This window comes from Phoca vitulina, unplaced genomic scaffold, assembly GCF_004348235.1.
Source record: "Phoca vitulina isolate PV1807 unplaced genomic scaffold, GSC_HSeal_1.0 scaffold74, whole genome shotgun sequence".
Taxonomy (NCBI): Eukaryota; Metazoa; Chordata; class Mammalia; order Carnivora; family Phocidae; genus Phoca; species Phoca vitulina.
In genome coordinates, this window is record NW_022589777.1 from 2,788,916 (window position 1) to 2,816,168 (window position 27,253).

The 27,253-nt window shown below is 41.2% G+C and overlaps 1 protein-coding gene across 5 annotated transcripts in view; it reads right to left on the minus strand.

Annotated features, from left to right (window-relative positions):
* Window positions 1-19,657: 19,657 nt before the first annotated feature.
* Window positions 19,658-27,253, minus strand: part of PRCP (prolylcarboxypeptidase) — a 77,476-nt gene continuing 69,880 nt past the window's right edge. For 4 of the 5 annotated variants that reach the window (XM_032393522.1, XM_032393524.1, XM_032393525.1 and 1 more), the window contains exon 10: window positions 19,658-26,053. In XM_032393522.1, the coding sequence (XP_032249413.1) occupies window positions 25,837-26,053 (217 nt within the window). In that variant the 3' untranslated portion in view covers window positions 19,658-25,836. The remainder of the gene's footprint in view (window positions 26,054-27,253) is intronic. The other variant, XM_032393521.1, reaches the window with a different exon arrangement.

The window sequence follows — 27,253 nt, forward strand, 5'->3', positions numbered from 1 at the left end:
TCTAGTTCTGAATGTGTTTATCATCTTACCATCCCCTTGTTTCAGTTCTTTCCTGTGTATACCATGTTTGCCCAGTGGCACTGAAGGAATTAGCAACTTCAGCCGCTGGGACAACAGCCTAATTAGATCACCACAGCAGCTGCAAGGTAACACAAGACTTTGAACGTTGACAGGCTGGGGGTCCAGTGTTGCCTCCTACTAGTTATGTGACATGTGACACACTATTATTCTCCAAGTCTCTTTGTCCTAAGTTTTTGTGTAACATAGGGCTAATAGCATACACCTTCGAGGTTAAGTTTAAGTGATATACTGTCTAAAGTGCCCAGCTTGGGGCACCTGGGTGCCTCAGTCGGTTAAGCGTCTGCCTTCGGCTCAGGTCGTGATCCCAGCGTGCTGGGATCAGTCCTGCATTGGACTCTCTGCTCAGTGGGGAGCCTGCTTCTCCCTCTCCCTCTGTCCCTCCCCCAGGACTCATGCTCTCTCACTCTCTCTCTCTCGTTCACTCTCTCTCAAATGAATAAATAAAATCTTTTTAAAAAGAATTAAAAAAATAAGAAAATAAAAAAGAAAGTGCCCAGCTTATAGATCTTGTTTGTCCAGATCACTAAGACAAAACATCTGGAAACTGGTACTCCAGTTAATGGGGATGCAGATTTAACAAACTACCATTTCATGTTTTCTTTAATTGTTCCAATCTTCCTGAAAAGATGAAGGAACAAGAGGATTTAAAAATTTCAATTAAATATCTCTTTCTCTTCTGGTTTAACAGTCTCTTTTGTGTATCCTGGTGTCTTTGGAGGTAAATGCTGAGGCATTCTGTTTTCTTCTCCTTCCTCTCATCCACCCAGGAAATGGCATTAGGGTCTGCAAGGAGGGGTTATTTGGGTTGGTGGCAGCTGGGGAGGAGGCCCCTCATATCTCTTTAGGAAGTTCCTTATGCCTGTCCCCTAGACTGGTGCACACGGAGGTGTTACTGATCCTACCAGGTCTCTGGGGATATCATACCACCAATCTCAGCACATCTGAGCCCCATACTAAGACGAGCAGAAAACTTCTGAATACCCTGTATTCAGCTGGAGGAACCAGTAGTGCTACTTATGCCACCTAGCTAGACGACTTCTCAGCCACAGCTCCTGACTCTGCTTAGACTCAGTGCTAACCCAAATGTACAACTTCTACTAGAGGCTAGTAGCATCCCTGGACCCTGGTCCCAGGCCACTAGTCCCAATGCTTTCAGTTCCCTCACACTTACCTGAAGACTTCTATGGTACACACACACACACACACACACACACACACACACTCTCCCTACACACACACCTCAAGATCATACCCTTAAAAGGGGGGCAAGGGGTTGAGGACTCTGGTGTCTGTCTATTTTTTCCTACCTCTTCCATGCTCTCTTCTTTCTTTCAACATTAACAATGCTAGGAGAGGGGGGATGTCTGCCCTAAAGGGCAATACTATTTCCTGAAATTTTTATTTCAATTTTACATGAATATATTCGTGTCTCTGTGTGTGTTAGGTGATGAAAAAAAAATGTATCTATTCCCATGAATTGTGGTCAAAAAGTCTGAAAATCCCTGGCTAAAATTAAATTCTTGTTAAGGAATTTAAGCTTTGCTTTTGATATATGAGTAGCTTAAGACCGCTAGAAATCAAGCTTTTCTTTCAAAAATGTCTGACTCTCAAAACTATCTTTCTAAGGATTCAGCAAAGAACTCAGGTCTGAAACGGAAAGCTGAATAACGGGCACTTGGTGGTATCTGGCCTTCTAGTGAAAGATAATGACATCGAGTCACTGAGTAAGAAGCTACAAGACAATAAAATGTATATTAAAATTCATCTGAATAGTCTAAAAAGTATGATCCTCAGTATACCTTGCAGAAAAGTATGTACACCACTGGCAGCCCTGGCCCAAGGAAATCACCAAGATTCAATGACTTGTTACTCCCTGATGTCTTGCCAGACATCTCAGAATCAAAAATGTTCTGATTGACTTCTATCCTATCACAAATGGTCTCTTAATAATCCAGGGATTATCTTCAGCCAAACTGAGTTATTTATTATTCCTAGAGCCAAATTTAGGGGTAGGCCAGCCAGACCATTTCCCAAGACCCCAATTTAAAAGGAGAGTTAAGGCAGGTCTGGATTATATAATGTCAACACAAAGAGTTTTATATAAGTGAGCGCTGCCTAGTTTCACCAGGAAAAAAAAAATCACCAATAGAGGCAGGAGCAAGCCTCAGAGCACCTTGGGCTATATGGGAAGAGTGCCTTGGAGTCTGGGTTAATCCAGATAAGACCACCTTTCTCAGAATTCTGTGCTCCTGATGGGATTCTCACCTGTCTCTCCTCCCCCAGCTCAGCACCCATAGCCTCATACTACCATCTGCCTTGAGACCGTCAGAGTTCATCTCACATGCCCTTTATACCTGCTAAAGTCGGGCATCAAAAGGAGTCTGGACATCCTCATCCTCTGGGCTCTCATCCCCACTTGGTTCTCTATATCCTCTTTCCTGATGCCACTGACCTCAGGAGATACCTTAGGAAACCCTTCTACTGTATCCCCCTGGAAATCAAAGCCAGTCATCAGCAAAACCCTTACATCCTCAATCTTGTACTTTCCCTTTGCCTTCTTGTTCTAACAGAAACCTGACCCTTCTGGGAGGACATTGCTTCCCCAGCAACCCTCTCAAGTGGTTGGGTTTTTTTTATCTCCAAATTCCTTAAACTATGGAGCCCAGGTGGGGTTCTCCTTGCCTATTACAATGCCTCTGCATCTCCCTAAAACTCCTAGTTTTAAATCATGTCACCAGACCATACTGCCCACTACCCACTCTTGGTCTCTGTCATCTACTGACCTCTAAGTCATGCCTCCTTATTTCTTGGAGTGTGTTTCACTTTTATTCTTACTTAGTTATAATTCAATAATTTCACTGAGACATAATTTCAATAATCATATAGATGTTCCTCCCGATACCCTGGTTTTGGTGTTCCTTGACCTCATCTTCTCCAATGATATTATCCTGCAGTTCAACCTAGCCACTCATTCCTATAGTCTTATCCTACAGCTTACTATTATCAATAATGGCATTTATCTAGTCTCAGTTTCAAACATGCCACCTTCTGATCACCACCCCCTCTTACCTTTCCTTTCGTAGTATTCCAAGTCCAAGAAATCTTTGACCACACAGTAACCTGCAATCTACAGATTCCACTCCTTTTCACTCTTGCCCACTAGAGCACCCTTCTGTGGCTTCACTCCTCACTTTACCCAGCTCAGAGTCTATACTCTGTCATAATAGTTTCTCCCTTATGTGCACCTTCAACTTCCTTTTCCCTTTCTTGCTTCATTGTACTCACCTTGAAAACTCCAATCTCAGTGAGAGCCACCTCTTCACTTCTCCCAGGCTGCTTCTGACCAGCTGTACCTGGTTGGAGGTAAACACACAGCTGTGCTGACCCGGCTGACTTTATGTTCATGACTCCTCAACTGGAGCAGACTCTTGGAACTGCTCAGGAGTCATCCCCCTGATCTAGTCACTCTCCAGCTTTCCTAAGGAAGTATTTCATGGATTTTCCTCTCTTTAAACCGCCACCCCTTCTTCCATCACTGCTTCCTCTTTCTCAGAGGAAGGAGAAACAGTCACGTAGAACTTCCCGAAGCGACATCAGCCCATTTGCCCTCACACATGTCTGTGCCTACATTCTCTACCTTCCCTCCTGTTACTGTGAATGGGTAGTCTTTGCTCCTACCTAGAGCCAATTCTCCTGGCTGTATTTTGAAAGCATCTAAAATCCAACTTCTTCTCCATACCCACGTCATTACCTCTTTGGTCCAGGATACTAAACCTGGTTTCTTGCAATAAACCTCTTAACCAATGTCCCTATTTCCTCCCTTGACTCCAAACTTTTACAAATGTGTCAGATTGTTCACTCCTCTGCTCAAAACCCGTTAGTGGTTCCCATCTCCTTCAGAATAAGAGCCAAGGAACTCCATAGAGTAAACCATTCTCTCTTCTCTGAATCCTGTGTGTACCACTGTGATAACACTTCTCACACTGAATACTAATGAGCTTGTTTACCGCTCTGTTGTTGCCTACTCTGTTAATTCCTTGAGGACCTGGGTTGGGGGCATTTTCTTTTTGTTTTTAATTTTTGGTATTCCCAGCTCCTAGCCCAATGCCTAATACCTAGAAGGAGATCCATAAATATTCATTGAACTTTAATTGCACATAACCACCATGAGTCTGCCTAACCCTAATTTTTCTTGAAGCAAAGTCCCGGGTATATTCCCAACTAGACTATGAACTCCATGAGGATGAAGAGTGCATCTGCTTCTTCCACGGCACCTGCCACAACACCTACTACAAACTGGGTGCCAGGTAAATGGCTACTGAATGAGTGAACGATGAATAAGTAATGAAATAAAGGTCCTACACCTCAGGCTGACTACCCCCCTCCTCTCAAATGCCACTGTCATCTCCACAACAGCTCCTTGGACTTTTCTGAGAAAAGGCTTAGAGTTGTTAACTTCTTTCAGCAGTGCCGAGTTGGCAAAGGGGAACCGCTAGCCTCGTTTCCTGGGCTCAGCTGGCTGGGCTCCGAGCTCCATGGCTAGCCCTGGGTGAGGGGGAGAAAGGGAAGGGCAACTATAGATCACTGCTTCAGTGAAGTGAGCAACACTTGCTTCCGCAAAGAAAGTATCTTCTCTATTTACCTTTACCTCAACTCAGAAGAGCTCCTGACCAGCCAGCTTTGTCCCCAGACTCTTTCTCCTCAATCTCAGGAAGCCAGGAGCCAGAGCCCACTCCCTCTGTTCTGGTGTGTGGTCTGAGTTGCAATTCTGTCTGGCAGACAGTATGGAGGACCCCAGGTCAGCAGGGTCATCAGAATGCTAAGCGGAAATCTGATTGATGAGCAAGTGTCAGCAGGAATGAATGGGAGCCTTAATTAATGACTTCTGCCCTGTTTCAAAGAAAGGTTCCCTTACACCCAGTTCTCTCTTTTCTCTGAAAAAAAAAAAATTGGGGTGGGTGAGGAACTGAGGAAGAAAAGGAGGAAAAAACACCCCTATAATCCAAAGTTTTCTAAACGACATAAAGGAGACTTCAAAGACAGACATGGTCAGTTTTTTATGTGCAAGACTGGTTCAGTGATTCTCTCCTCTCTTTGTTTCCATGGACAGCTAGGCTCCATTCCAAAGCTAAAAAATAAAAGGCCGCATTGTTCTGAGGGGAGCTAGCTTTTACAAAAAATTTCCTCCTCACCACTGGGGCAAATTAACTGCCTCAGCCCTGGGTGCTCCAGGAGCATTTCTTCCTGAGCTGGCTCAGCAGGCCAGCCCCCCATTCCTGCCCCACTCACTCTCACCAGAGGAGAAGCAAAATCCACCTGGTTCACTCAACAGACTTTGAAAACTGACTGGCCTGGTGAAAGATCACAAATCAGAGTGATAAGTGTGGTAACAGAGGCCTGATCAGGGTTCATGTGTTAAGAGGCAACATTAGGTTACAGAAAGATTCCTAGAATGGGTGGTATCTAAACCGAGGCTTACATTCAGGAATTTTAGTTTATAACTCAGCATTGAACATCTGTCACATGCCTGGTCATGGAGCTGGATGATGGCACAGAATGTAAAAAGGAAAGGTTCAAATCTCAGCTCAGCAAGTCACTTAAACTCTCTGCTCTTAGAATCTCACCTCTAACATGGATTTCATAATATCTATTTCCAGGAGTTGGTGAGGGAGTGATGAAATGAGACAATATAGGCAAAATTCTTATATAGTATGCGCTTGGTACACAGAAGTTAATCAATAAATGATAGTTTAGAAAGGGGAAGGGCAGTTAGTCCCTGTCTGGAGCCCCCTCAGTCTAGGGAAAACAACAAATAAGATAAACAAGTAGTCCTATTGTGTCTTAGTCAGTTGCGGCAGCTATAACAAATTAGCATAGACTGGTGGCTTATAAACAACAGAAATTTATTTCTCACAGCTCTGCAGACTGGAAGTCCAAAGTCAGGGTGTCAGCACCGTCAGATTCTGGTGAGAGCCCTCTTCTGGGTTGCAGACCACCACCTTCTTTCTGTGTTCCCATTCACGAGGTCTTCACTCTCATGACATAATTACCTCCCAAAGGCTCCACCCTCCTAATAGCATCACATTGGGGGTTAGGATTTCATGAATTTGGGGGTGGGGGGATAAAAACATTCAGTCCATTGCACTTTGTGATATTACAAAGGCTACAAAAGGTGTGCACAAAATATAAGTATGAAGTAGAGTGTACACAGAATAGTAACCCTCACGGGAAAGTTTCAGCACAGATTTAATGAAGAGCCAAATTCGATCTGAGTGTTGAGAATCAAGTAACAATTCACCAAGTCAAGGAAGCTGGGAGGACCATCTGAGGGGGAAGACGAGTGAAAGGACATCAAGCAGCTATTACGGGCTGTATGAGTGGAGATTCCATAACAGATGAAGAGATTCCATGACAGAAGCCACTGAACTTATCAATGGATTGGACATGGGTTGAGGGCAGTGGAAGAAGTCAAAGATGGCTGAGGGTGGGCTTGGTGGCAGGAAGATGGTGATGCTCCAAATTAATCTCACAAGAAACAAGGCAGAGTTGCTCATTCAGGGTAAAGAGGAAAGAGCAGATTGAGTAGATCCACAAACCACAACAATGGGGTAATTTAGATGCTTTTATGCTTCTGGAATTGATGAGCTGGAGGGAGGACACTTGGCTAAATTTTGCCCAACATCCTTAAATTGTAACAGACCCCACTTCTGTAACTCCATCACCTGTATGAATTACTGTTGAAACCCTTATCAGATATTCCTCTGGCAACCTTGTCAACCGGGTGAGCACACCTGCTGTTGGTTTAAAGAGATGACAACACTGGAACAATGAGTAGCCTCTAACTGAAAAAACTATAGGTCTGTTAATGAATTGACTTAAGTGACTTAACTGATTATATTTGAGTTAAAATCCAGGGATTTAGTTTGCTGAATTTTGCAAAAACACCTGAAACTAGAAAGTCAAATGGTTTTCCAGTGAAAAATCAGGTCTATGTAAAGTTAATCTACAAAAATTACTTTTTACAGATAGTTTTTTGACCACTTGTACTTTTTTTTTGGCTAGAAAATACATGCACATGGTAAAGAAATTCTAAAAGTATGAAAGGTTACAATGGAAAGGAAATCTACCTGTCCCCCAGCCATTCCCATTAATCCCTTCCAGAGGTAACTACCAATTTCCTGTGTATCTTTAAAAAGAATATATTCCCTGGTAAAATATATTCTCCACTAATAAAAGTGTGTTTGCATACTTTCTTTTATTTACACAAATGTTATTATACTATACTCACAGTTCTGTACCTGTATTTTTCCACTTAGCAATTTACCTTAGACATTGTTCCATATCATTATAGATAGAGCTGTTCTTTCTTTTTCACCATTTTAGCATTACCAAAAAAAGTCTTTATTAAATATTCTGGTATATATTTATATAAATATTCTGGTACTTTACAGTGTGTAGAATAAAGCCCAAGAAGTGGATTGTTCCTTATTTATAAATTGTATATCCTGATTGTTGAGGTTTGCCTCAGTGAGTTTTAGATGTTTTTTATACACTTATTATGTGTCAGGCACTGTTCTAAGCATGTTACATAAATTAACTCTTTTGGTCCTCATAATAACACCATAAGGTAAATTCTATCTAGCATCCTGATTTTCTTAAATGAGGAACGGAAGCTCAGAGAGGCTTAATAGTTTTCCCAATGTCACACAACCACAAAGTGGCAGAGTTTGTATTTGAACACAAGAATTCTGGCTCCAGAACCCAAGGTTAGCTAACTGTTATACAATACAGCTTCTTAGCATTGTACCCCTCTTTTTCATCTAATGTCCTCCATGTACTGTATGGCATTGGATGAAGGAGGGCACAAATGAATACTTGACCCAGTAGGGAGACCAAAAGAGGAAGAATAAGGCAACTCAGAACAACAACAACAAAAAAGGTGCCGCCCCTCTGTGCTCTGTCAAAAAGGGATAGAAAGTAGGAAACTGGTTCAGAGATCAACTTGTGGCCATCTTACAGCAAGTGAGTCCTTAGGCCCAGGGTAATCTGTGTGAGTCTTAGAGCCCCTTGAAGAATGCTAATAAGAAGAGCTTCATTCACCCAGATATTTCAATAGGGGTCTGGAGGCAACTGGAACTGCTGTCTTTCAGAGACTGTGCTCCTGTAGGCTGTTCTTGCTCTGGGTTTCCCCCCCTCCCCCACTCTCCCCAAACCACTATCACCAATGCATTTCATAAGAAAAAGAATTGAGAGCTTTTATTTCCATAAGACATAGAATTTGAAGAAATCACTTGACTCCCAACTAAAAACAACCCTCCACTTGCCCATCAGGATTGGGAAACCAAGGCCCCAAACAGGAAGTGACTCATACAGCTTTCCATAGGAGCCAGACCTCAAACTTTGACCCTGGTTCCCACCTCAGTATTTTTTATACTGTTGGGGAAATAAAATTAAAAACAAACTCTCTTCCCAACCCAGAAAACTTCTCCACAAAGGTTGAAGAGAAAGAAAACAATTTTATTATCGAATAAGCATTAAACCAGAGTATGATGCATATCAGGGGAAATCAATCCACAAAGAGATTACAAAGACAGAAAGAAAACTTACCCTTTTATATAGTTTTCTATGAGCTGAATTTTTTCCCTTAATAATTCATATGTTGAAGTCATAACCCCAGCACCTGAGAATATGACTGCATTTGGAGATAGGGCCTTTAAAGAGGAAGGTAAGGGGCACCTGTGGCTTAGTCGGTAGGGTATGTGACTGTCAATCTCAGGGTCATGAATTCAAGCCCCATGTTGGGCATGGAGCCTACTTAAAAATAATAATAATAATAAATAAAATAAAAAATAAAGAAGTAGTTAAAGGGAACACCCTAATCCAAGCTGACTGGTAGCCTTCTAAGAAAAGAAAATTTGCACACAAAAAAAGCCATCAGGGATGTGCACACAGTGGAAAAGTCATGCAAGGACACAGTGAGAAGGCAGCCATGTGCAAGCCAAGGAGATGCCTCAGAATAAACCAAACCTGCTGACACCTTCAGCCTCCAGAAATGTGAGATCAATAATTTCTGTTCTTTAAGCCACCTGGTCTGTAGTATTTTGTTATGGCAGCCCTAGCAAACCAAGAGCCAAGCAGATGCAATCCATTTCATACATGTTCTCAAGATAAACAATAACTAGTCCTAAGAGGACTTGATAGCACCATCTATCACACACATAATTCATCCTAGATTCACCTAGTAATTGAGGTGGGCATCTATGTTGGCTAATTGGCTTTATTAAAAAAAATTAAAATATAATTTTCCTATCTTTATGAAAGGAGGTAGTTTTACAACTTGGAGCTGGGCACCCACTGAAGTTAGGTTCCTACCTTTCCCATAGAACTGGGATGTAGGGGTGCTATCTTATCTCCCTTGATGATTATGTTTCAAAGGGATGGTTCACAAGATCAATAGTGGTGTCACCGCACAACAATGTGAATCATACTTAAGGCCACTGAACCATTCACTTTAAAATGGTCTACACGATCAATTTTACATTATATATATTTTACCACAATAAAAAAAAAAGGAGAAGCCCTTGAGAAAGACTTTCCTGGGTTGTAAAACTGGCAGGATGCTTTTAAAAAGATTTATATACATCTGAAAGGGTCTGAGAAAGCTGAGAAAGAATTTATAAGTTGTCCAAAGAAAATGTTCTAAGAAAAAAGAAAAGAAAGTCTTTTACTCTCAACAGGGAGAATTAAGTCTCTTATTTTTAATTTGTATTTGCCCTTAAAATCTAAATCTTATTCCCTAATTTCACACTTAAGGAAACTGAGGCCCAAAATGGTGAAAGAGCTTCCCCAAGGTCACATACTTGGGGAAAGGCAAAGCTTGCCCTTGAGTTCAGGTGTCCTGACACCCAGGCTAGTGCTCACTTTTGAGATCCCTCCAGAGACAATAAAACGTCTATACCTGTATCTGGAGAAGCAGCATTTTATCTTGCAGCTCACTGCCTGGCTACTATGCATTTTAAGTAGGCAATATCCTTTGGCAGTATCTGTGTGGCTAGAACCAACATGATGTCTCATCTCAGTTTGGGCCAAATACAAATTACCAAGAAGCCTCTTTGGGGTCCTCACTCCCTGCTGCAAGGGGAAGGAGAATGAGACCATGAACAGTACCTCTGTCACAGTGCTTAGGAAAGTTCTGCTTTCCTCTCTAATCTGTCTTGACTTGGACAGGTGGTATAATTTCTATACACCCCATCTGCTTCTAAGCCAAGAAAAGCCCTGTGAAGGTAGTACAGAGGAAACAAAGCTTGAAGGGGTTAGAGGAGAAAATCCTGGTGCTTGGCTCAATGTGGTGCCACCTCCAAGAGCCTGGATTATATTGCTCCAAGCACTAACACTAACAGCAACTACATTTCAACAGCACTTAACAGTTTCCAAAGTATGGTAAAACCGTTATTATCATCACAACAACCTCTAAGGAAGTCTTTTATACACACCTAGCACCTTCCTCTTCCCCTAACACACACACACACACACACACACACACACACACACACACCACTTCACCTTCCAGTCAAAATACACACATACATGTTTCCCCTCACATCACACCCATTTTTTTTAAACCTTCAAGACATTCAGGAGGTTGACCAAGATGGCAACAGAGGGGCTTTTGAGCTCCCCTCCTCCCATGGACACACTGAATATACAGCTAGTCAGAGCAATTTCCTCTGAAAGAAATCCAGAAACTAGCTGAGCAACTCTTACACATAAGGCAGATGAAAAAATGCCCAAATTGAAATGGGTAGGAAAGGCTGAGATACACTCTTATTGTAGACTCTACCCCCAGGGCAGTGCCATGCATTTGGGAGGGAAATCCCAAGTCCTGGCTTCTCTCTAAAGTGCACAGAGTTTGGATCCCATTTTTAGTGCTCTAATTTTTAAGACTCCTGAGTGATGGGTCCCCAAAACACCTAGCTCTAAAAGCCTACAGGGATGGCATTCACAAGTCCCACAGAACTATAGTAAATAAAGAAGCAGTTCTTAATGGGTGCACAATTACTCACCACAGCTATACCCCCAGGGATCCATGCAGAAGGAACAGGGAAAAAAAGGTCCATTTTCTAGTCTTTCCCCAAAAGGAGTCTATCTGTATACTTTTGAAAGCTGCTGCCTAAGGGTCAGGCTTCTAATTTACCACAGTGGACACCTTCCCCACTTTCTCCCTCTAGCCTGCTCCAAGTCACCAGTATTAAACTGGAAGGGTATATACACATGTCTGTGCCCAGTTTTTGCAGCCACCACCCAAGAATTGGGTTCCCATATCATCTGCCTTTAATAGCCAACAGGGCTTGCATTCACAAGTCTCACAGGACTGTAGCAAAGACACAGTTCTTAATGAGTGCAGGAGTACACCCCTGTGGCTATACACTTGGGCCAAGCACAGAGGAAGCAAGTAAAAACTTGGAATGGGGTTAAATACATACTTGCCCAGTAGCTGCTCCAGCTTCTAATCAGCCTTCATCTGGACGCTGAATTTGATCTTCCCCTTTGGGACACTGCCAGGTCTTGGCACACCTACAACTAGGTAGTCCTTCAGAATTGAAGGAGACATAGAGTTTTCCAGAAAAGCTAAAGGAGTTCATCACCACTAGACCTGAAACTATAACACTCCTAGAAGAAAATACAGGGAAAAAGTTTCTTGAGATTGGCCTTGGCAATGGGCAATGATTTTTTGGATATGACACCAAAAGCGCAAGCAATAAAAGCAAAAATCAACAGATGGGACTACATCAAAGAAACTACATCTTTTGCACAGCAAAAGAAACAATCAACAAAATGAAAAGGCAACCTATGGAATAGGAGAAAATAGTTGCAAGCCATATATCTGATAAGGGGTTAATATCTAAAATATATAAGAAACTCTTACAAATCAATAGCAAAAAAACAAATAACCTGATTAACAACGGACCAAAAACAAAACAAAAAAAGCCCGGATAGACATTTCTCCAAGAGAAAAATATTTAAAGATCATGATATCTTATCTTCAATTAAAACACAAGCCATAGAGACATGATACTTGGCAACCTTTCTCAATGAGAATCCCCTGATGAAATTAAATCTTAGAGAAAATATTTTGAACTACTTTTTTTTTTAATTCCTAAAGATGGTGCATAGCTAGGACCATTTCTAGATGCAATGGAGAAAAGTTAATTCATTACACACAATGGATACTTTAAGCAGTGAGGCATAATTCCTTCATGAAATACATGAGAACGATTTAATAGCCGAGGAAGAGGGAAGGGTCAAGAAGAAAGCCTGGGTTTCAGGCTCGGGACCTGAGAAGGTAGAAGTTCTATTTACTGAAACAAGAAATAATACCCTACCCTCAGCCCTCTGGTTGTAGAACATTCTACTCCATCTAGAGTGGTATTTCTTGTCCTTTTTGTCCAATTTGCCGAGATGTCTCACAAGCAGAATCACTCCTCGTGTCCCAAAACCAAGTTCTCATTTTCTATTTGCCTACATCTTGTCTCTATCCTCAGTTGATTGGACTAAATCCTGGAGATGACACAAAGTCAGTGTTTTGTAATCATGAATTCAAGGGCAGGGTCTATGCAGATGTATCTCTGTAATCTCACAGTGTCTACCACAGAACAGAACTCCATACATATTGAGTGAATAATTAGGAATGAATTTATGATGGCTAAACCATTTGGGACTTTTGAAGCCAGAAAGTGATTTAAGATTTGTGTTTAAAAGAATTACCATGGCTATAGTGTGTAGAATCTCCTAAAGCAGGTTTTCTCAACCTTGGCACTTACTGATATTTGAACTGGTTAATTCTTTGTTGTGGGAGGGCATCTGGTGCATTGTAGGATGTTTAACAACATCCCTAACCTCTAGCTACTAAGTACCAGTAGAATTCAGTTATGAAAGCCAAAAATATCTCTCCAGAAATTGGCAATGTTCTCTGGGAAGCAAAACTGCCCCTTGATGAGAACCACTGTCCTAAAGGGAAAAGAAGATGAAAGACCATTCAGGTGGCCATTCACCAGATAATGTTATAGGAGGAAGAAGGAAGTGTACTCACGTTGGTTGAAAACATCTACAAAGTGCTGACCACTACATATATTACCATAATTTAAAGAGGAATATGGGATAAGAGAGCCCCACCCCCACACCACCTGCCCCCAGAAATCCCTTCAGGATTACCTGAGGTCAAGCTCCCAAATGATTTAATCCTAGGACAGACACCATCATTTTTCCTGCCCCCATTTGAGCACAGTGAAGTCTAATTCCCACGCCATGTCAAAGAGGAGTATTTGACATTACTCCATGGATATTAATTTAAGTTATTCAGGGGAGGCCTCAAAATCACTTTTCGGTCAGCTCCAAGGGGAAACAGAGCAGATTTTTCTTTGGCACAAGCTGGTCAAACTTCAGGACTTGGTTGTCTTCTTCCTTTGCCCAAGCCCTCATCCATCCTTGGAGAGCCTCTCCCTGGGGACCATGCAGCAGCTGGGCTAAGAACTAAATGCTGGAGCTAACCAGCATTTCTGGGGAGGTCCAGCTCAGAGGGCCCTGGCAGGTGACTCTGCGTTCACTCAGCAGCCTGGGGGCTCAGTTGGCTCCTCTCTGCTCCCACCAACACCCGCTGGTTGCTGCTGGTATTAATAACCTGAGCAGCAGGAGTCTTTGCACCAGAATTGGGCCTGTCTGGGTAATTATCTAGTGGCCTAGGACCAGTCAGTAAATTACTCTGTGACCTGGGAATTCAGCAGGTTACCGCCATCACTCAGGCTTGCTCACTTTATTGCTCTCCCCTCCTGCTGCCCTGGCATTTATTTGTCTAGTTTACATTCAGAGCATTGATTTCATGCCTTTTGTTTTCCATCTTAGAGGTAAGAAGTAGCCTCTTTGAGGAGACTAGTTCTCAGGTCAGTGTAGTGACACAGGAAGGGGGAACATTGGAGGTTTTGTTTTGTGCAATCTTTTAGTATGCCCGCAGCACGTCAGCACCTGCTCTCTGTGGCACCCCAAATGTTTTCCAATCTTTTTTGTCAGAGTTGTGACACATTCCAGTAAACTACCTGTCTATGTAAGCTTGCTTATTGGGGAAAGGAGAGTCAGAGAAAGAGCATCTCATGTCATTCCCACCTCACACACTACACGTCAGCTATACCAAATGGGAACAGCACATTCAAGCTAATGTTCCCCAATGCAATAGTCTCTCCCCCCTGAGCACTTGTTCCCTTTATCTAGAGCACTCTTCGCCCTCACCTTCACCACACTCTTACTCATCTTTCAGGTCTTATTTTAAGTGTCACTCCCTCAACCCAGAAAGCTTTTCCTCACCCATCCATAACACTGTCCGGTAACTCGTGCCCATTTGGGACTTCCATAGCCATACTAAAGGTTTTGCCTTATTATAGGACTAACTCCAGTTGGTTGCAATAACCTGTTTTCTTGCTTGTCCTGTCTTTCAGATTATGAGCTCAGTAAGAACAAGAACCAAACCACATCTCTGCAGGGCCCCCATTTAAAGTAGCCAAAGAAAATTAATAAATAGACATAGGAAGGTATCCCCTAATTCTTTCCTCCAGACAAACCTGATTCCCAGCGTCACTTCAGCCAAGATACTCACTTACATATCCAACACACTTCTCCAAAGATGGCTGTTATGAAGTTTCCCAGTGGGGAAACTATAGCTTCAGTCAAGGACTTTATTATACCCATTCCCCAGAATTATCTACTACACATCTCTCCCTCTTTTCAATTTACTTATTTTTTTTTTTTTTAAATCAGAGGGAGAGTGAGCACAAGCAGGGGGAGTGGCAGGCAGAGGGAAAAGCGGGCAACAGGCAGAGGGAGAAGCAGGCTCCCCACTGAGCAAGGAGCCCGAAGCGGACTTGATCCCAGGACCTTAGGATCATGACCTGAGCCGAAGGCAGCCACTTAACCAGCTGAGCCACCCAGGCATCCCATCAATTTACCAATTTCTATAAATGCACCTGAAGATAATCCTGTATTTTTTTTGTAACTCTAATTAAATGTTTACTTTCACTTCATAATCCATCTAAAAAACACAGATATTCCTGGATCAGCTGATTAAACTGCTTTATAACCTGGATAAAGACCTTTGTATGGAGTCAACCTTGATTTCTTCTTACATTATGTGCTCTCTATTCTGAAAGTTTTCTCATTCCAAAATTTGAAGTATATTTTGTACTTCTGCACCATAAAATGGCAAGAGTTGCCACTCTGCTGCAAAACTCTTTTGATAAACATAATATAAATCAAGAAATTAATTAAAATAAATAATTTACCTACTTTTTTCACAAAGGTACAGAGTGAGAGATCATAATCTGGCTCCTATGTACCCCTCCAACCTGCCCACTCCACGACTAATCACAAACTGCTTCCAGTTCTAGTTCAAACGGCATAAATGCTTTTCTAGCCAATGTACTTTTACCTATGCTATCCCATCTGCTTGGAATGCCCTTTCTCCTCTGTATACTGGAAAATTTCTAGATCTGTTTTGAAACCCAGCTATGGTTAACTCCTCTGGGTAGTCTTTCTTGATTTGAGGCATAGCCCAGCATAATGAGTAAGGCTTTAGACTTTCAAGTCAGACAGATCTGGGACTCTAATTTGGCTCAGCACTTATCACAGTGGAAAAGTGACTTCGAGGTTCTGACCAAGCCTCAGCCTCCTCATCTGTGAAATGGGCATGACAGTTCCTACCTCACAGGGCTATAAGGATTGAATGAAGTAACTTAAGCATTTGGCTAAGCTCCTGGCAAATAAAAAGCACTGTGTAAGAATTAGCTATTATTATTGAAATAATCAATTCTGATGCACATTTATCAAGCTGAATTTTACATGCCTGCCTCCCCTACAAGACTGTGACTTCCTTAAGGGTTACACACCTATTTATATACGTATTCTCAGAATTAGGCATAATGCCCAGCATATAGTAAGTAGCCAACAAGTGTTTTGTTGAGTTAAAATGAATTATACATTTAGAAGAGCATTCTTAAAAGAACAATTAAAAATAATACTTTAAATAAAGTAAGATAAAATAAAAAGTGTACAACGTTATTTGACAATATTCTAGATTGACTGTGGCACTTTCCTATTTATGTTCACATTTTCAGGATGGTTCTCACAGTGACTTTAAGGGGCAGGCATTATTATCCCGAGTTCACAGATTAGAGAAACAGACTCAGAGGGATCTAATTTTGGCCCAAAGTAAACAGAGCAATTTGCAGAATCCAAACCTGTATCACTTTGCTCTTCTCTTAAGCTTCCCTTTCCCACCCATCTCCCCATGTCGGCCCTCAAAAAAAGGAGCAGCTAAGCCACTCTTTAACGCAGGTGTAAGATGTTAAGCTTCCACAAGTGATCCCTCACCCAGCACTCAATGAAAGCAGGCGCTAAGACCTGGGCCCTTCTCAGAGATACCATTCCTGCTGATGCACAGCCTCAGCTTTTCCGCACGCTGTGGAGAAAGTAGGCATGTGTTGTACATTTTGCCCTCAGCATTCAGAAGAAAACACTTGCATTCTGCCAGTCCTTTGGGTTCCTCTAGACTTTTCCTGTGCTTTTGTGCAGCTGAGAAGGTGAAGCGTAAGGGTATCAAAAGTGGCAAACAGTCTCTACCTCTGGAGACAGGCATTTACTAGAAGAAAGAACGGACCAATGGCTTCCCAGAGCATTGTTCAGCCACATTAGAGAAGGGATTAAGCAGATACATTCAGCTATTCTAACAGATTTTCTTTAAGCCTTGAATACGCCTCTCACACTCACTCAGATAATCACATTAGTTTTGTCATTAAAAGCTCCCTTTTATAGAAAGTACCTAAACCGCTTAAACCACCCAGAGAGGTTGCATACATTATCAAACACCAAGACAAACAAAAGGGATTTTCTGTTCCACATCTCAGTTTTCCTTATTCCTCAAAAACTTTTGGGAAATAGAGGAAGAGATGATTTTTCAAATAGACAGTGGCAGGGCAACAATTCTCACTCCTCCCTTCCCTTGGCAGTGGAACTGGGAAGACCGGAAAACTCCTTTAGCATTGAGGCCAGCAGAAAACAAAAGTTAAGACAGAGATGAAGACAGTAGGGCAAGGAGGGGATAGAAAGAAGTGTGCTTGCCTCTATGCACAGAAAATTGCATTTGGAACCAAGGAAGAGTAGAAAAGCACAAGATTTGGGATCAGACAAATCAGACAACTGTTGCTTACTAGATCTGGGGCCATGGCAGGGGGTGGAAGAGTCACATCATTTCTCTTGGCTTCATGATCCTCCTTTATAAAATGGAGGTAATATCTGCCTTGCCTCCCAGAGGCCCAGGGATGTTGAGGGACTCAAATGAGAAAAGACAGGCAGCAGAGTTCTGAGATCTATAAAGTATGACACCAGCATTACAGGGGAGGTTTCCCTTGGTTTTCGTTTTATGAACCCCATTAACAATAGAAACTAGGTCCTTTTTTTTTTTCTTTTTTTTCACAGTAACATGGTTGGTGCCTAATGCTTGCTACATAATGTGTACTGAATTTTTTTTTTTTAATAATGCTTTTGTTGCCCTTCTCACGAAGCTCCATCCACCCTGCAAACGCTCATCCCTCAAGTCTCCATACAAATGTTACTTCTCTTTTAAAGACTCCCTCAAACCTGCAGGGTGAATTCATCACATGTGCCTTCAGGCTTCCACAGCATCCTGAATGCAACACAAATTCTTAGCCCCAACATCTGACATTGTGACCACCTCTCCCGGTTAACACTGGGCTTCTTGAAAACAACCTGCCTTTGCCTTTGAATTCTTACTATCTAACACTATACTGCATAGAGTTGCCATTCAATAAATGTTTCAATGAACAAATGATAAATAAACAAACAATCTAAAGAATTACAGTTATTTGGCCCAGGAAAGGTAAATTCAAGGAGTAACTTAAGAATCAGTCTCTACAATAAAAGTTATTAAATTTTAGAGAGGAGTGTGTCTGTACTAAACATTGTGCTATTGTATTATTTACAATGTAAGACTGATAGGTAAATTGGATTAACGATGTTTTTCATCTCCTTTGTAGGGTAAAACTTGAGGGAAGGGCCTTAAATTACAATAGAGAAGATTAAAGGTTAGACTAGTTTCTCAACATCAACATTATTGCCATGTTGAGTCAGGCAACTCTTTGCTGTGGGAGGCTGTCCTCTGCATTGTAGGAGGTCTACTCACTAGATACCAGCCTAACCCCAAGTTGTGACAACCGATAATACCCCCAGACATTGCCAAATGTTCCCTAGGGGGGCAAAATTGACACCAGTTGAAAACCACTTGCTTATACCTAAGCACTAAATTCCTGCAGGTGAGGGTTTATGTGGCATCAGACAAAAGAGATGGTGGAACTCTGACCATAAATTCCTTAAAGATAAAGCACATAGTTTATTTTGCTGATTTATATTGTACCTTCCATTCTGTAGGTAGGAAGTTTGACCAAATGAACTAACATCATGGTAACATATAAAACGTCTTCTGTCAACTGCAAGGGAAATTTCTTTTTTTTTTTTAAGATTAATTTATTTATTTGAGAGAGTGTGCGTGTGTGTGGGGGGACGGACAGAGGGAGAGGATCTCAAGGAGACTTCCCACTGAGCATGGAGCTGGACGCGGGGTTCAATCTTAAAACCTTGAGAACATGACCTGAGCCAAAATCAAGAGTCAGACGCTTAACGAACTGAGCCATCCAGGTGCCCCGCAAGGGAGATTTCTGAAACAGGAATCTGATAGATAAGCCTTGCTGATGAGAGAAGGGAGCCTTTTATTTATCAAGCCATCTAGCTACTTCACTGTATTGCACATATTCAGGGGCACTTATTGTACACCCTCAGTATCCTAGCACTTTACATAGCACCTGAGCAAAAAGTTTCATTTAGAGTTTATCTTGAAGTTATTGACTTGATGGTTTTCTGTAAATCTTTGTCTATTTATCTCTAGATTTCAGGAGCTACAGAACAAAGAAAAATACTCATTAAAATCATCCCCCAAAGCTACAGAGGAAGTTTGACAACAGATGCAAACATCTCTGCAGTGGAAGAAGCACCGATTCCTTGTCTCGGCTCTGCCTCCACATGGCTGGTGAGCTACCGTTGGTCCCATAGTAAGTTCACAGTATATTCGCATGTCTGAGGCTTGTTTTTCTCAAACTACTTCATTTGTGTTATAAAACATCATTCCTTCTCCCTCTTCAACTGTCTACTAAGGCATTAGAAACTGGCCAAGAAACATTTATCTGGCAAAATTTTGGCTGAGAGTGTTCCTCCAAACACTGTAGAATCTATTTCTAGATTAAGGCAGATCAGCAAAAAATATATATTCCAGTAGTGTATTTCATTAGCTCATTATAGAATAATTGTTGTAGTATGCTGTTAAGACTTTCTTCTAGGGGCACCTGGGTGGCTCCGTCAGTTAAGCATCTGCCTTCAGCTCAGGTCATGATCCCAGGGTCCTGGGATCGAGCCCCATGTAAGGGCTCTCTGCTCAGCGGGGAGCCTGCTTCTCCCTTTCCCTCTGCCTGCCGCTTCCCCTGCTTATGCTCTCTCTCTGTCAAATAAATAAAATCTTAAAAAAAAAAAAATAAAGCCTTTCCTCTACACTAAAGGATTGCGTAAGGATGAATACAATGAAATTTAGCAATATGTGTAAAGAAGATGAAGATCTCACCACATTTTCCCCCTCTCTGAGGCTCCATCAGGAAATTCCTGCCTGGGTCCTCCAGGTTGATTGATCTGATTTATTTTATGCACAGTGTGAACTGTTTAACTGATTTTGTCTTCTTCTTTGCAGATGGCTGCTAGAAAACTTAGCCAAATTTTCTTGGCCCCTGTCTTTAAAAAATATATAGAATTCCATGGCAGTATTTCTCAGTGAGTGTTTGGCAAAGCACTAGTTCTTCAAATATTGAAAAGGGGTTCTGGATCAAATAAGTTTGGAAAATGTTGCATTCTTCACAATGCACATAGCGTATCAAAGTTTGAGAGATTCTGTAGTAAAGATAATCTGTTTAAATTTATTTCAACCATGTTCAAACATTTTCATCATGTATACTTCCTTGATGAAACACCCACTAACATCTGGCTTTATTAGCATTCTGTGGAACCTATTTGATAAATGCTGCTTTATGATTTACTTTCCTAGATCCATTTTACATCTCTATCCCTTTTAAATCTCTTCTGTCCCACTCTTGCTGTGTTTAATGTATATCTTTAGAACACCTTTAGAACCAGATGTAACAAAAATTTAAAAATTAATATTAAATAAACATGTTAGCTATATGACCTTGGGCAGGTAACTTCTACACTCCAGGCCTGAGCTTCTTATTAAAGGTGTCAGCCACATTAAACACACATGTAGAACTAAACAATCCAAGACTGAGTTCACGCTCTGCTACTGGAAGCTTCCATCCTCCCATCTCCATTAGTAGGTAACAAAATTTATTGGAACCAGCCCCTTCTTTGACCCTTTGCACTGAAAAATGGCTTCAGAGATATCCATCCACTTGCATGTCTCTGTTTCTAATGGTCTAGTTCCCACCTAACCTCAAGACAGAGTTACATTCAGCACTGTGACAAAGAGTGTCAGGCTGACAGAGTGGGAGAGGGAGCCAACAGCACACTCAGTTGAAGAGAAGGTAAATCAGGAAGTCTGAGTTCTAGGGGTATTGAGTACTAAGACATCCCCTTTCCAAAATCTAGGAAAGCCTGGGACAGGAGGTCACATGCACATAAGAGCTGTGAAAGGTCCTTTGCTACAGAGACCAATGGATAGAAAGCTTGGCCTTTCCACCCTGAAATGTATCTACTCACATAAATTTACAGAGGGCCTACTGAGACCTGGCTGCCAGACCCCATTCTAGATGCTGATTACTAGAAAGAATAAGACATAGTTCCTGCTCTCAAAGAGCTTGGTCTTCCTAAAAAGACGGTGAGAACATTTAGCAAAATATCACAACTTGGGATATATGTACTAAATTAGAGGTAGTTGGGTACCGTTTAAGGTACTAGAGATGCAGAAATGAATAAAACAGACAATCCTTACCTTGGTGGAGCTTACCTTGTCACTGACATACTAGGTATGAACCTTGTTCTTTGAGAGCATAAATAAGGAAACCATTCATTCCCTTTAGGAAAACTGAGAAAGACTTCACAGTGGAAGTAATCAAGTTGACCTGGGCTTTGAAAGATGCACAAAAGCTTGTCAGTGAAAACATATTGGAGGGTAATGCTAGGAAAGGAATTTCGGAGGAAATTTGGTTTGACTGAATGGCAGGGCATAAGGAAAGTAATAGGTGGCAAATAAGAAAGGGAAGTGAGTGCAGAGAGGTAGATCCCAATCTAAGCCATGGTTGTACCACAGCACAAGTGGTAGGTTGGCTAAGTGGAGCCATATGTACTACAGTGTAGGAGAATTAAGATGTTTAGGGCTTAATTAATGTATCATGGTAGATACAATAGAGTAGTGGCTCCTGAAGTTTCCTGAACACTAGTTCCTTGAACTGACATCCCATGCTTTGATTGCCATCTATTCACCAAGGCTTTCCAGCCCAGACTGGATTCCAGATCTTTACATCCAACAGCCCTACTTGACAGCTAGTTCTACGTGGTTATTTCAAATTGCATAAAACTCAGCCTGACAAAACTGAACTGAACCCATATTCTTCCTGCCAAACCTGCTCACCCTCTACCCTCTGGTGCTTTTTTGCCAGTGTACAGCACCACATCTATCCAAGTGCATTAGCCAAAAATCATCCTTGACACCTGCCCAACTCATATCTCAGAGAATACATCACCAAATCCCATTGACATTCCTTACTAAATCTCTCCCAAATTCATCTATTTCTCATTGCCACCTCTACCACCCTAGTCAAAGCTACCCTCTTCTCTAACCTGGACAAATGCAAAAATGATGTGGTCTCTACATCACATGCTTGCCCCCTACAATGCATATTCCAGTGTGACCTTTTTAAATGAAAATGTGTTCATGTCACTCCCGACCTAGGACCATCATTGATTTCTCATTCCTTATAATGACTCCTAATCATCGTCTACTTGAATGAGCTTTCTCCCTGCCCAAATATGCAGATTCATCTTATGTCACTTTCCCTGTGGTCTGCTATCCTACTACAGTGGCCTTCTTTCAGTTCCTGGAATATGCCACATTCCAGGCTTTCGCACATGCCATTTTCTCCACTCCTCTTCCTATATAGCTTCCATTCACACTTAGATCACAGCTAAAACATCACATCTCTAAGTAGCATTCTCTTCTTCCTGTAGACTAGCTCAGATTCCCTGCTAATAACCCCCACTCTTCAGGGCACTTATACCAACTCATTGTATAACTTGACATTTCATGTCTTTCTACCACTAGAACATAAACTTTATTAGAACAGATACTGTGTTTGCTTTTTCACCATTGTTTTCTCCAAGTCCCAGAATGCCTTATGCCTTGTAGATTGCTCTGTAAGAACAGGAAAAAAACAACAAAAATTTTGGAGAGTCACAATGCATATTTACAGATTAAAAACAAAAAAGAACAAGTATTTAACTTTGTTTAGCCCATCATTTTTCAAACTAGCTTAACTGTGGATCTTTCTACTACATAAGTATTGGCATTTTGTTGGATACTTATGTTCTGGAAAACACTCTGAGACAAATATATACATATATATATATTTGCCTGAACTGCTTCCTCTCCATCCTAAACAGTGTATCTCTAAAGCCATGGTTTTATAACCTCATCCCTTTCTAAACACCTGAGAGTCGTGGGCTTGTGAGATGGTGCAGCCACAGGGGCCTGAGGACATCATGCTGGGAAGTTGTCATGGGCCTTGTACCAGCAGAGAAGCTCGTCTGCAGAGAAAGAATGAAGCAACCATGGGATGAGACGCTTTAGGCGAGGATCCCACACTTAGATGGGATCAGGCAGGATAACAGGAGTGAGGTGAATTGATGGGGCATTTCCTGTCTCTAGATACTCAAATTCACAATTCTTTCAACTGGTGGTTCTTAAAGTATGATGCCCCAGTATCACCTAGGAACTTGTGAGAAAGGCAACTTCCCAGGGTCCACCCCGACATATTACAAACTCTGGGGTGAGGCTCAGCATTCAGTGTTTTAACAAGCCCTTTAGGTAACTCTGATGCTCATATACATTTTATACTGCTGGCCAAATTATAAAAATCTCATCCATAGGCTGGTGATCTCTGTTGAAAGTGAGATGAAACAGAAAGTAGCAGTCTTGACTTTTCATGACTTGCTAGACCCTGGTTCCACTCCCTCACAATTCCTAGTTTTATTCAAATCCTGGAGCTATTCCTGCACAGCTTCAATAAATTCCCTGTTTTGCTTAAGCTGGTTTGGTGAGGTTTTGTTGCTTATCCAAACAGACTATTTCACTATATCAATTTAAAAAACAACAGCAAAACAAAACAAAACAAAACAAAACCTGGATTCAAGACCTGGTTCTACCAGAAATAAGCTGTGACAAGTCCTGTCTCTCTGGGCCACAATGCCATCACCTACGAATGATGGGTTTAGACTGGATGATAGCTGAGTGCCCTCGCCTTCTAATATACTAGACTAGACATTGATTCCTCTGGGCAATCTCTTGATCCTACAGATCCCTTAAGAAAGATTCCTATTTCTTTAGTTCTATCTATTGGCTCCAGGTAGTTAAAGTAACAAAAATAGAAATAAAAACACCCCAATTCTTGAGGTTTCTCTTTCCATGTCTTTCAAAAGCATCATCTACTGATGAGAGAAATGCTTTAAATAAGGCTTATTTCTTGTTCCAATTCTTTTTCAACTTAAAATTAAATTCTAGCATAATTAGGTTAACTTAAGGTTGCTTTCTGTAATGAAACATATATTGAAAAACATGTACATAAGACCAAATTATACTTGCAGAAAAATATAGCAATTTTTGGCAATACGTCTCTTCACAAAAATGTAACTCATCCAAATAATATTAAATCAAATGGCAAAATATTTTAAATATTTTAAACAAGTATAAATTTTCAAGAAAAATATCACAAAATCAATAGTACCTAAAATAAAGAGTAGGCATCTCCTCTATTAAGCCTTAAACCCTGCATTATATAACTTCTTAGTTGATAGAGAATAAAAACTAGTATTGTTTTGACCCTTAAATTCTCACTCCAGCAGACTTTTCTTAGATGCTAAAACAAAAATAGTGACCAAATGCTTTGATGGACAACTCATTACAATGAGAACTGAAGGCTTCCGAAACCAGACAAAGATTTTTTCTCTATCTCCCAGATGCTGGGAAAGTAAGGGAAATATTTCAGTTTCCCACCCAAGAATGCACTCTATATCTGCACTCTAAAAAAATAAGTGCTTTAGAAATGACTGAGCTCAAGGTACAGTTTTTGAAAAGCAGAAAATGTTCCCAAGGCAGGGTGAAGAAAAAAAAATTACTGAGAGAAAATAAAAAGAAACAAGGGGGAAGAAATCTTTCAACAGAGTAGAAACTGTTAGTCTCTCTCTGTGTTCCTGAAAGGTTTTGATCCAACCCTATTTGTTATCCTAGAAAAGCTCTTCTGAAGAAAGGTCTCAGTGTAAGAACTGCTTGAAAGAAGCCAACCCCTTGGAAATAGGAATGGCTTGGCCATTTATTAATGTCAAATATGCTGCCTGCATGAATTAGTCAGCTTGTCTTTTGGAAGCCATACAGAAAAGTTCTCGTGCACCTGCCTCTTAGCACCCTGACACTTCTGACTTTAATGACAGCAGTAACAACCACCAGAAAATAAAATTTAAAAAACAAAATGCTGAATATAACTACATTCTATCTTCTAAATAGTTGATTCATCAATTTTAAAGGCTTCTCACTGAAGTATTGTCAGTGACTGCAGTATATAAAAGCTTGCTCAGATGTAAAAGCAAAAGCAAAACAGAGTCATTCTCCTAAACTGGCAAAATGTAACCAAATTACCACAAAACTGACCTGAGGAACAAAGAGAAATGGAGCAGAAAAAGGCCAGATTTCTTACTGGCAGTACCACAGTGGCAAATATCCCAGAACGGAGAAACGCTGCCAAATAGAAGAGAGAAAATTAAAGGACTTTCCAAAAGCAGCCAAGCCCAGGGTACACAGCATTCCCAACAGCTGGAGTGAGCTTCAGAAGCAACACACAGGTATAAGGTCCAGCCTTACTCTTTATTTATAGCACAGTTCAAAGTCATTAAATCAAGTACAAAAGAAATGGCTTCCATTTCCTGGATTGGCTCGGACATCCTTCCTACCAGCTGCAATTACATCATTTTTATCTATTTTCTGCTTTTCTTTTTTTGGGGGGGAGGGATGGGGAGTGACAAATGGACCAAAGAGACTTTAACCTCAAAACCAAGAGAAAGCCCTGCTTGCAGAGAAACAAAAGAAGTGACTCTCCCTCTTGTGAAAGGCAGTCAGGAACTCTGCTCCAGTTATGAGGGCCACTGATGGTGTAGGAAAGCTGTCACAAAGAGATTCTTCCTGGAGGTGGCGTGAAGATGGCGAGGACCCGGGATGTGGGATGTCTGCCGTCACCACCGTCACCCTCTCTTCTATCTCAACCTTCGCCCCACCAAATCTAATGACAAACAAGGAAAAGTAATTACATGCAGAAAACCAAAGTGAATGGGAACATGGGTAGAATGAACATAAAAGAAGAAACTGAAAATGATCAAAATTGTTCAGTGCTTCTTTCTCTGATTGGCATAGAAATCTCTGATCCACTGCTTCATGTGTCTAACTTCCAAGGAGCGGGCTAATAGCACGGTCGTGGGATCAAAGGCATTTCTGGCTCGGAGATCTAGATGATGGGCCCCTTCTGGGATGGTGATTGCAACCAAGGTGTCTGTGATATCCTTGGTTACTCCACCTCCTGACCAGGGGTCTAGTTCACCATTGCTAAGTGAGGGAAAGAAGAAAAAATAAGATGGTTAGTTTTTCATAACTACACCCAGATAAGATAGGAGAAACCTATTATATGCATAACATCTAAAATTATAAGTTCATAACCTGGGGTATTTGATATGACGATCTAATCTGTCATATAAAAAGCTGCTTCATGCTGGAGTTTTATAACATTTCTGCAACCAGGTGCAAGAAACAGAATCAGAGAAGGCTGAAGGTGGTGCTCCATGAATCAACCCAGATTACACTAGGACTTGGAATTCAGAAGGCTGAATTTCAATCCCAGCTTCATCACTCAAAAGCTAGATGACACACAAGCTACCCGACTCCGTTTCCTCATCTGTTTAAATAGAGATAATAAGGCCGACCTCCTAAGGTTGTTATAAAGGTTAAACCAGATGGTAGATGTGGTTGTACTGAATAAGCACAAGTGTCAGGCACAGAGGAGTCCTTCAATTAATACCAGTGTCCTTCTTTTCTAGGACCCAACTACCAGAATGATTAAAAACAAAACAAAACAAAAAAAACCTCCCATATTTAAAAATGCTACTTATCTCAGCTTTAAAAAAAAAAAAATGCTTTTTTTTTTTTTAAGATTTTATTTATTTATTTGAGAGCGAGAGAGAGCAGGAGGGAGAGTGAGCAGGAGAGAGGAGCAGAGGAAGAGGGAGAAGCAGGCTCCACGCTGAGCAAGGGGCTCGGTCCCAGGACCTGGGGATCATGACCTGAGCCAAGAGGCAGACGCTTAACCAACTGAGCCACCCAGGCACCCCTTTTTCTTTTTAAATAATATTTTCCTCTTAGTACAGTACTTTGGGAAATAGGATGGTAGAACTGAAAAAATTCCCCTGGATCTGGAATCAGAAACTTTGGGTATTACTCAAAGATCTTCATTTTATATTAGCTTTTAAGTTAAATGGTATTTTATTAGTCTTGGCTGGTTCACACAACATTTCAGAATGATGTAAACAGGATCAGTCATTAAAACTGGCTATTTAGTTTAGCTGAGTAAAAACCCAATACTCCACTGATAGCATTCTTAATATTGTTAACAGCTTTGTTAAGATATAATTCCCATCACAAAAATCACCTATGTAAAATGTACAGTTCAATGGTTTTTAATATGTTCAGAGTTTACAACCATCACCACAATCAATTTTAGAAAACTTCATCACCTCAAAACAAAACCCATAC